General features: G+C 43.6%; 1 protein-coding gene across 3 annotated transcripts in view; it reads left to right on the top strand.

Moving 5' to 3' along the window:
- The window catches only part of SQRDL (sulfide quinone reductase-like (yeast)), a 58,597-nt gene extending 47,767 nt beyond the window's left edge, over nucleotides 1-10,830 (top strand). For 2 of the 3 annotated variants that reach the window (XM_011992111.1, XM_011992109.1), the window contains exons 8-11: nucleotides 2,457-2,640; nucleotides 8,251-8,318; nucleotides 8,618-8,796; nucleotides 10,524-10,830. In XM_011992111.1, coding sequence (XP_011847501.1) covers nucleotides 2,457-2,640; nucleotides 8,251-8,318; nucleotides 8,618-8,796; nucleotides 10,524-10,581 — 489 coding nt within the window. In that variant the 3' untranslated portion in view covers nucleotides 10,582-10,830. The remainder of the gene's footprint in view (nucleotides 1-2,456; nucleotides 2,641-8,250; nucleotides 8,319-8,617; nucleotides 8,797-10,523) is intronic. The other variant, XM_011992110.1, reaches the window with a different exon arrangement.
- The last annotated feature ends 207 nt before the right edge of the window (nucleotides 10,831-11,037 follow it).

Genomic DNA, 11,037 nt, shown 5'->3' on the forward strand with positions numbered 1-11,037 from the left:
TCTCTCTCTCTCTCTCTCTCTCTCTCTCTCTCTCTCTCTCTCTCTTTTTGAGACAGGGTCTCACTCTGTTACCCAGGTTGGAGTGCAGTGGACAACCATGGCTCATGGCTCACTGCAGCCTCTACTTCCCAGGCTCAGGCAATCCTCCTACCTCAGCCTCCTGAGTAGCTGGGTCTATAGGCATGCACCACCATGCGCGGGTAATTTTTGTATTTTTTGTAAAGACTGGGTTTTACTATGTTGCCAAGGCTGGTCTCAAACTCCTGGGCTCAAGTGATCTGCCTGCCTTGGCCTCCCAAAGTGTTGGAATTACAGGTGTGAGTCACCACACCCGACCCAGTGTTAATTTCTTTTTCTTTCTTTTTTTTCTTTTGGAGGCAGGATCTTGCTCTGTCACCCAGGCTGGAGTGTAGTGGTGTGATCTTGGCTCACTACGATCCCCACCTCCCGGCCTCAAGCAAGCCATCCTCCTATCTCAACCTCCTGAGGAGCTGGGACAACAGGCATGTACTACCACGCCCAGCTAACTTTTTGTATTTTTGGTAGAGAAGGGTTTCACTACATTACCTAGGCTGGTCTCGAACTCCTGAGCTCAAGCCATCTGGCCACCTTGGCCTCCAAAGTGTTGGGATTACAGGCATGAGCCACTGCACCTGGCCATTAATTTAGAATAAATCCATAAAGTAGACCCTAGTATTTCTTCTTTTGTAGGGTGTTAGGTCAAACTCCATACGTTTGTGATGATTATGTGAAAGTATTTAGCTTTTCTTTTAGAAAAGAGGTGTGGAATTTATGTGTACTTGTGAAATTCAAACACATTAACTCCACCAAGATGACGCTAGTAAGGTTTAGACCTCAGTTCAGAAATGTAGTTCTAGGTCAGGTATGGTAGCTTGCATCTGTAATCCCAGCACTTTGAGAGGCTGAGACAGGTGGGTTGCTTGAGCCCAGGAGTTCGAGACCAGCCTGGGCAACACAGCAAGACTCAGTCTCTACTAAAAGAACAACAACAACAACAACAACAACAAACTAGCTGGATGTGATGGTACATGCCTGTAGTCCCAGGTATTTAGGAGGCTGAGGCAGGAGGATTGCTTGAGCCCAGTAGTTAGAGGTTATGGTGAGCTATGATGAAGCCACTCCCCTCCAGTCTGGCAACAGAATGAAACACTGTCTCAAAAGTAGTTCTAGTTGACTGCAGAAATGCAGACAGGGCATTAATAATTTGGTGGATGATAGTTGTTGACATTTCATCCATTATCCTGCAAACATGCATTCAGTTTTAATGTTTATTAACAGACCTGACCTCAGGGACCCATGTCCCCAAGAGCCACCCTCCACCCAAGATTATCCTGCAGACGAGCAGCAGCCATTTGCAGTGCTCCTTCCCTGAGGTTAATTAAGCTTATATTTGTCTGAGAGTTGTAATAAGTACAAGTCATCTTCCTAATTCCCATTGCCATCAGTGACTGCTGAGCCTTTCTGAGGGCATGGGACCATTGGACTCCTTATGGAAATGGAGGGCTATTGACTATCTCACAAGGTTGGAATTGTCTTGAAACGCTTACATTTTTACCCTAATGACATGTCGTGAACATTTCAATCAGTGTGTCCTTAACTGGACCCACTAGCAAATTGATGAAGTTGCTGGATGGAGTTTGTTAAAAATAAATAAAAAGCATAATAAGAACCAACTACAAAATGTGAAAGAATATTACATAAACAAAAAAATTAAATGAACCCTCAAAAGTGTTTAGGATGGGTCAGTGCACCACTACCAAGGGTAGCTTTGATAACGGTGTTTTGGAAAAAAATTCACCTCTGCCTTCTGCACTGAAAAGTAAATCCAGTACTGAATCAGACCCCTGGCTCCTTTTCCAAAGAGCTAGCTAATATTTTTACCACCCCTTTCCATCTTAAATTGGTGTTCTGATAGTTTCCTTTATGTGTTTTGAAGTTGACACATATTTGGGAATGATGCTTTCTTACCAGCTCCTAACACGTCCTTTACAAGTTTAATGGACGCTGAGCATCACCTTACAGAATCACACTGAGGTGCTAAACTTTACAAGTTGACAGCTGAGGGTCAGAGAGACTGCAACTGAAATATACCACCCCTTTGTTTTAGTATTAATAAAAACATCAGTGGATTCTTTCAGAGTTATTAGTAAGCTTTACTCCAATATCTCATGTACCCCTATGTGTGTGGCCACAGGGATCTCTTGGTCTCTGTATGGGGAGATCATGTCAACTGAGAGAATGGTTATTTAGCTTATCACCATCCCCCAGGAGAACACATAAGATCTTGGAGAGGGTGTGGACTGATACAAGTGCTGATTGTATAATGCTTCGTGCAGCCATAGCGCAGTGTATGGAGTAAGGAAGGTCAGGGGAGAGCTTGTGGAGCTGTGGAAATATTGAATAAATGAAAATGTGAATTCTCTCCTTGTGTGTAGTATGAAATGCTTCATGTCACACCACCAATGGGCCCACCAGATGTCCTCAAGACCAGTCCTGTGGCTGATGCTGCTGGTTGGGTGGATGTGGATAAAGAAACTCTGCAACACAAGAGGTACCCAAATGTGTTTGGGATTGGGGACTGCACCAACCTTCCTACGTCAAAGACCGCTGCTGCAGTAGGTAAAATAACCAGCTCGATTTCTCTCTTTCTCAAAAAGATGTCACCTTGAGGCACTACTGTAACAAAAACAAAAGCTTGGCATCGACCAGAGATGGTGGTTCCTGCCTGTAATCCCAGCACTTTGGGATGCTCAGGCAGGCAGGTCGTTTGAGGCCAGGAGTTTGAGACCAGCCTGGCCAACATGGTGCAACCCCATCTCTACTAAAAATACAAAAATTAGTCAGGCGTGTGGCAGGCGCCTGCAATCCCAGCTACTCAGGAGGCTGAGGCAGAAGATTGCTTGAATCTGGGAGGTGGAGGTTGCAGTGAACCAAGATCGCACCACTGCATTCCAGCCTGGATGACAGAGCAAGGCTTCATCTCAAAAAAAAAGACTTGGCACCAACAGCATTCCATTAATAGTGAAGAAAGTTCTGTGTCCTAAAAATGACTTTGACCTTCCTAAGACAGAAGCAAGTTGTCAATGAACCCAGTGTCATAGAAAGCAAAAAGTGCCTTTTGAGTGCTTTGCCCCAGAATAGCATGATCTTATCTACCTTTTCTAGGTCAGAGGGGTTGTTGTCAGAAGAAGGGGCCTTAGAGGGAGTGCATCACTTTTCCAGCTCTCTTGAATTCTGTTACTTCTCATACTGCCATACTGGCATCCCTGGTATTCTTTGCCTCTGCCACCAGGCAGGTTGGCTATTTTTCTTCTGCCTGAAACACCATAAAGCTCGGGAAGCATTTGTTTTCCCAGAAAACACATGCAAGTCAATGAAACTTGTAGACCAGAAAATTGTCCTGTTAAGACAAATACAGTGGAGCATGTCCTGAGTAGTACATGATTAAGGCCTCAGCCTGGAAAACTAAATTCTTCACCTCGATGTTCTGCACCAGCAGCGATGGGGAGAATTGCCTTTTAGATTCTGTCCTCTACTGACAGGACTGTCTTTTCTGGATGCTATAAAACACAAGACCTCCAGTACGGTAGTGTTTTCTGTGAATGAGACACCTGTGGAACAGATTGTGGTACTTTTGCTGACTATTTCAACCTCAAGGTAGACTATCTAGGAAACTCACTGAATGTCTTTTTCATTATTCATGTTAACTTCCTCCCAACTTTTTATTTTAAAAAATCTCAAACCTATACAAATTTGAAATAAATTATAATACTCATATACCTTTCAAGTATTAACCAATTATTAATATTTTGTGACATTTGCTTCATTGTATTTATGTATATATGTATATTATGTATATATACATAATGTGTGTATATATATATAAATATATATATATATATATTTTTTTTTTTTGGTGGGGGGACAGAATTTCACTCTTGTTGCCTGGGCTGGAGTGCAGTGGCACAGTCTTAGCTCACTGCAACCTCTGCCTCCCAGGTTCAAGCGATTCTCCTTCCTCAGCCTCCCAAGTAGCTGGGATTACAGGCACCCACCACCACACCTGGCTAGTTTTTGTATTTTTAGTAGAGATGGGGTTTCACCAAGTTGGCCAGGCTAGTCTCGAACTCCTGGCGTCAGGTGATCTGCCCCCTCTTGGCCTCCCAAAGAACTAAGATTATAGGTGTGAGCCATGGCACCCAGCCTGTATTTATGTATATTTTCCTAAAGATGTTCTTTGTCGTCCCAGCCCCTCCTTAAATCCACACTGCATTGGGCGAAATGCCTCTTTGGTCCCCTTTCATATAGAGCAGGCCTTCTGACATTTGTTTCTTTACTTTCATGACATCGACATTTTTGAAGATTCCAGGCCAGTTACCTTGTAGAATACCCCACAATTTAGAATTGTCTAGTTGCTTTCTTATGGTTCGATTCGGGTTATATGTTTTGGCAAAAATCTCCGTGCCTGAGGCTGTGTACCTCCCTCTGCAGCACCTCAGGAGCCTGTCACGTTAGTTTGTCTTGTCTTTGGTGAAGCTTGACTTCCTCACTGGGTTAAGGCGTGTTCTCTCTCTCTCTCTCTCTTTCATTGTAAAAGTACTCTCTCTCTTTGTAATTTATAGGTAGTCTGTGGGCTGATACTTTGAAATGACATTCATTTAATGTAAGCCTGCTGAATTTATGTGCTGAAACTACCTGTGATGTGAGGCCCAGATTACCCAGCTTTTAGCCTTCTTCAAACAAATATTTAACTCGATGTTCCGGATAGATAAGACTGAATATGACTGAACAAAAATATTCTAAGTGGAAAGTCTTTTGCTCCCAGTCCTGCAGTGCATCTGCGTGGCTTCCACGGTGTCCCAACCACGGAGAGCGTGTCCCCGTTGTTTTTACATTTGTGTCTTACAATCTGCAACCTATTCTATGGTTGCTCTAGAGCTTATATAATGAGTCCACTTTTAATTATATCTGGATTGTTTCCAACCCATTTTTATTCAAACAGTACCATAATGAGTGCTCTTTACCTGTTATTTAGGTTGGTGCAAAAGTAATTGCAGTTTTTGCCATTAAGCGTAATGCCATTAACCGCAATTACTTTTGCACCAACCTAATAGTTCACCTCTGTGACAGTCTGTTTACTCTTCTCTTCAATGCCCAAATAACAATAGTACTAGCTTTTCCCAAGCAGATCTTCATTTCTTCTTAGATTCCCTTCCCCAAATCCTCTGAGTATCCCAAGGCAATGCCACACTTTTTCCACAAATCTGTCCTTGGGTATACTTGCCACCAAGCCTCCATCCAGACCCCTACGCTGTTGTGAGCAAGACCCATATTGCCATGTTGAATCTGGCTTTCCTGAGCTCATGTCCCCTTCTCTGCTTCTCTCTGCCCCAGGATGCTCCTTTAGTCACTCTCAGCACAGCTGAGATTAGGATGTGGCATTTAACAGAAGTTAACTGAAGGCCCGGGCATGATAGAAGGGGATTGTAATACAGGGCAAAACCCAACTCCCGCACACCTGCACCCATGCACGCTTTAAGCCTAGATGTTGAGTTGACTGCTTCCTGGCTTCACAGGCCTCACCTGTCTGCAGTGGCACCCAGTCGATGTCTCTGCTCCTTTTCTGTTGGCCTTGATGTCCTGCTGCTGTGGCCTCCTCAGGTGTTCTCAGTTCAGATTCCAAACTCTTTATGGCCCTCAAAGAGGAATACAGTTTTCCAAAAGGGAAATATGATCTTTAGAGATGTTGCTTTGCCCACAGTGAATATAGCCATTTAATTTTTTTTCTTTTTATAGAGACAGGGTCTCGCTCTTTTGCCCAGAGTGGAGTGTAGTGGAGCAATCACGGCTCACTGCAGCCTTGACCTCTTGCGCTCAAGTGATCCTTCCAGTTCAACACCCCCAAGTAGCTGGAACTGTAGGCATGTGTCACCATACCCAGCTAATTTTAAAAATATCTGTAGAGATAGGGTCTCCCTATATTGCCCAGGCTGGTCTCAAACTCCTGGGCTCAAGCGATCCTTCTGCCTTGGCCTCCCAAAATGTTGGGATTATAGGCATTAACCACCACGCTTGGCCTCATTTAATATATATATATTTTTAGATGGAGTCTTGCTTTGTTGCCCAGGCTGGAGTGCAGTGGCATGATCTTGGGTCACTGCAACCTCTGCCTCCTGGGTTCAAGCAATTCTCTTGCCTTAGCCTCCTGAGCAGCTGGGATTACAGGCACCTGCCACCAGACCTGGCTAATTTTTCTATTTTTTGTAGAGATGTGGTTTTACCACATTGGTCAGGCTGTTCTTGAACTCCTGAACTCAAGTGATCCACCCACCTCAGCCTCCCAAAGTGCTGGGATTACAGGTGTGAGCCACCACGCCCAGCCTTATTTAATATTTTTAAGCAGAGTTGTTTACTCTTCATTTTTTTGACCCCCACCCATTCCAGAAAAAATATCATTGCTTCTTCGATTTGGGCATCAGCAAACTATAGTTTATGGGCCAGTGCAGTCCACTGCCTGTTTTTGTATAGTGGAAATTTTGTTTTTTGTCATTACATAATATCTTTGATTTGCCATTGGCCCACAAGGCCTGCAATTTTTCTTTACAGAAAAAGTTTGCTAACCCCTGATTTGGGAGATTACAAAATAACCACTCCAATAAGTATTTTATAATACAAAGGTAACCCATCTTTCCTCAAAAGTGAATCCCATGTTCTACTTCTAGAGACACAAACTGCTGTATCTTTATTTTATTTTATTTTTGAGACAGAGTCTCACTCCCTCATGCAGGCTGGAGTGCAGTGGTGCGATCTCAGTTCATTGCAACCTCTGCCTCTGAATTCAAGCAATTATTGTGCCTCAGCCTCCTGAGTAGCTGGAATTGCAGGAGCAGCACCATGCCTGGCTAATTTTGTGTATTTTTAGTAGAGACAGGTTTCACCATGTTGGCCAGGCTGGTCTCAAAGTCCTGGCCTCAAGTGATCTGCACACCTTGGTCCCCCAAACTGCTGAGATTACAGGCGTAAGCCACCATGCTCGGCCACAAAGTGCTGTCTCCTTAAAAGGTCAGTCTTTTTTTTTTTTTTTTCTGAGATGATGTCTCACTTTATCACCAAGGGTGGAGTGCAGTGGTACGATCTCAGCTCCCTGCAACCTCCACCTCCTGGGTTCATGCAATTCTCCTGCCTCAGCCTCCTGAGTAGCTGGGATTACAGGCATGTACCATCATACCTGACTAATTTTTGTATTTTTAGTAGAGATGGGGTTTCATCATATTGGCCAGGTTGGTCTTGAACTCCTGACCTTAAGTGATCCATTTTCCTTGGCCTCCCAAAGTGTTGGGATTACAGGCATGAGCTACAGTGCCCATCTGGGCAGTCTTAATTATTCCAAATTGAACACAAACTGGGTTTAGATTATATGAAGAAACTATTACTAATATTTGGGGTGTGAAAATACTGTGGGTTTGTGTGAAGAAAATTCCCCATCAGAGAGATACAGACAGGAAGATTTGTGAGTGAATTGATGTGATATCTGCTCTAAAAATACAGCAGGAAAAAAAATAGCATGTGTGATGAGATGGATTAAACAAAATGATGGAATTTGAACTTTTTCCTAATAAAAAAGGCAGTCTCCCCACTCTTGCCAAAGAAAAACAAAACAAAAAAATCCTGATGTATGTATGTATCTGTCTGTGTCCGTCTGGTTATCTAGGAAAGAGACAGAGAGATGGAAATACAGGTATATCTCTATATGTATATCTATATCCACCTGGTCCTGCCTCAGCCAGGACAGTGCAGGAGAGAGGAAGGCATGCTTTGTCTTACTGGAAATGCCTGGGGGCTACCAATCCAGACTGCCTGTGAACGGGGACACAGGGATAACCCGCATGGCCAAGAACACCGACTAAGTTGACACACAGACTAAATTGACAGCCTCAACCCCAGGAGGAGAGGCAGTGGTTTTGAGGTAGTTCCATCCTTACAGCCACACTGGAGAGAGTCGGCTCTTTAGTTTCAAACCCATGGAAACACATGTGCGGGCCTTTCACGAATTACAGAATCCCCTCTGGTAGTCAATTTCAATTAGTAAGAAGCTCATGTTCTAGTCACCGCTTCCAGGGATGGGAAATGGAATCTTCTTAACTTGTTTACATTAAAGTTATTTGCAAATTAGTTTTCATGGAAAACCTAGATGCTTACATTTTTCTGACTTCCCCATTTTTCTTATAGCTGCCCAGTCGGGAATACTTGATAGAACAATTTCTCTGATTATGAAGAATCAAACACCAACAAAGAAGGTTTGTACGCCTTATAAGAATCACTCTTTCAATGAGCATCTTCCATTTTGTGTGAAAGTCATGTTTTCCCACAATTTTGCACTTTCTTGATTAGTGTCTCCAGTATGGGTACTACTGTTTTTGCCATTAGTACTATTTTTTTGGTAATATAATTTGCATTTTTCACAGTACAAAAAGTCAGAATATACAGAAAAGAAAAAAATATATAACCACTCGCAGCAAATAATAAATTCTAAAGTGTTCATATAGGACCATGAAAAAAAATCTACTTTCCAACTCAATCTGATTTACAATTTTAGTATGATGGCTACACATCATGTCCACTGGTGACCGGCTACAACCGTGTGATTCTTGCCGAGTTTGACTACAAAGCAGAGCCGCTAGAAACCTTCCCCTTTGATCAAAGCAAAGAGCGCCTTTCCATGTATGTCATGAAGGCTGACCTGATGCCCTTCCTGTATTGGAATATGATGCTAAGGTAAGTGTGCTGTCTGGTTCCTGGATGAGGAAAGGGATTTATAGCACATCTCCACCCGCACGGGATGTAGCCTCTTTTCTTCACTGTTAGCAGTGACCAAGTGTTCTGTCTTCCATACTCTAGGCCCTCTTTTGCTGCAGGATAAATAATAATAGTGAATCACTTTCACATATCAAGTACTCTGTCATCTGCTACCTTACTTTTTTTTTTTTTTGAGATGGAGTCTTGCTCTGTTGCTCAGGTTGGAGTGCAGTGGCACGATCTTGGCTCACTGCCACCTCCACTTCCGGGGTTCATGCAATTTTCCTGCCTCAGCCTCCTGAGTAGCTGGGATTACAGGTGCCTGCCACCATGCCTGGCTAATTTTTATATTTTTAGTAGAGACGGGGTTTCACCATGTTGGCCAGGCTGGTCTCAAACTCCTGATCTCAAGTGATCCACCCACCTCGGCCTCCCAAAGTGTTGGGATTACAAGCGTGAGCCACCACGCCCGGTCCCTTACCTTTGTTTTTATTATGTTATAGGAAAAACCAAACAGTAAGAGCACAGACTTTGGAGTTAGACCTGTATTTGAGTCATACTTCTGTCATTAGCATGGCCGAAGTCATCGGCAGTGTCATGCTGTTAGCAGGACATACATAGCTGTTGTCCCAGGGAAAGTTCTCTTTAATTGAATTTAAACACTCTCTGTGTTTACATTTCTCATCTGCAAAATGAAAGTAACATTGCCTACCTCACAAGATGGAGGTTAATGAGATAACACATAAAGAGGCAGGTACATAGTAGGGATTCAATAAGTAAACAGAGGAATAAAAATTACTCCTCTTCTTTTTTTTTTTTTTTAAGGCAAGGTCTTGCCCTGTCACCCAGGCTGGAGTGCAGTGGTGCAATCTCAGCTCACTGCAACCTCCACCTCCTGGGTTCAAGCGATTCTCCTGCCTCAGCCTCTCAAGTAGCTGGGATTACAGGAATGGGCCACCATGACCAGCTAACTTTTGTATTTTTAGTAGAGAAAGGGTTTTGCCATGTTGGCCAGGCTGGTCTCAAACTCCTGGCCTCAAATGATCCACCTGCCTCAGCCTCCCAAAGTGCTGGGATTACAGGTGTGAGCCACTGCACCCAGCCCCTCTTCATTCTAGAAGCTGATGACCTCATTTTACTTTTCCAAACTCATATGAGAGAGAAATCAAGGTGTCTACACCAGTGGTCCTGAACCAAGAATGATCTTCCTATCCCTTGCTGCCCTGGGGACATTTGATAATTTCCGGAGATGGTTTTTGGTTGTTACAACTGGAGGGGTGCTACTAGTGAGCAGAGGCCAGGGATACTGCTAAACATCCTATAATGCCAGGTCAGCCCCCAACGGCAGAGAATTATCTGGTCCAAAAGGTCAATAGGGCGGAGATTGTGAAATGCTGACCTGCAGTTAATTATGAGCTGTTGGAAAGCAGAAAGAGTAGCAGCTTGCATGTAGTAGAGGCTTTAGACACGTTTGCCAAATTGAGTCAGCATGTCCAGGCTCACACAGCAAGTCAGTGTCAAAGCTAGGACTGAAAGTAGGTTGTCCCCTGCTAGTCATGGGATCTTTCCAACTCACTAGACAATCTTGCTTCATGTGCTGATAAACGTGCTCTGTGTGCAGCCCGGCTTCCCTTTCAGCATCCTCCTGACTGAAGTCGCCCCATCTCTCTTGCTGCAAGTACATTTTTTGGTGTTATTTCTTACAGGGGTTACTGGGGCGGACCAGCAATTCTGCGCAAGTTGTTTCATCTGGGTATGAGTTGAGGATGGCTCAGCACTTGCTCATTTGGATGGCTTCTGGGCCAAAACTGCAGTCACTGAATGACCAAGAGCAGCACGAAGGACTTGGAACCTATCCTTGTAAAGAGTTTCTTGTTGGATAATGGTGACTAAATGCCTCCCTTTTCAGTACCTTTGAACAGCAACCATGTGGGCTGCTCATGACGGGCTTGATTCTTTGGGAATAATAAAACAAAATAATGCTTTTATTTTCTGAATAACAATGTCACTGATTGTGTTCTATGAGAAAATTTTATCTTGGCTGGTAGGGATGAAAAGTTCCAGCACTCGGGAGAAAAACATGGTGGTGGTGAGCTAGCTTACGTGTTATCTACTGTGAGTATTCAGCTGACAGCTGGCATAATTTCAAAGAACCTATTTGGATTCACTGAAAAGGGTCATTCCAGGGACAATATTGTTTCAAACATAGTGTGCAGTAGC

Source organism: Mandrillus leucophaeus, unplaced genomic scaffold (genome assembly GCF_000951045.1).
Source record: "Mandrillus leucophaeus isolate KB7577 unplaced genomic scaffold, Mleu.le_1.0 Scaffold402, whole genome shotgun sequence".
Lineage (NCBI taxonomy): Eukaryota > Metazoa > Chordata > Mammalia > Primates > Cercopithecidae > Mandrillus > Mandrillus leucophaeus.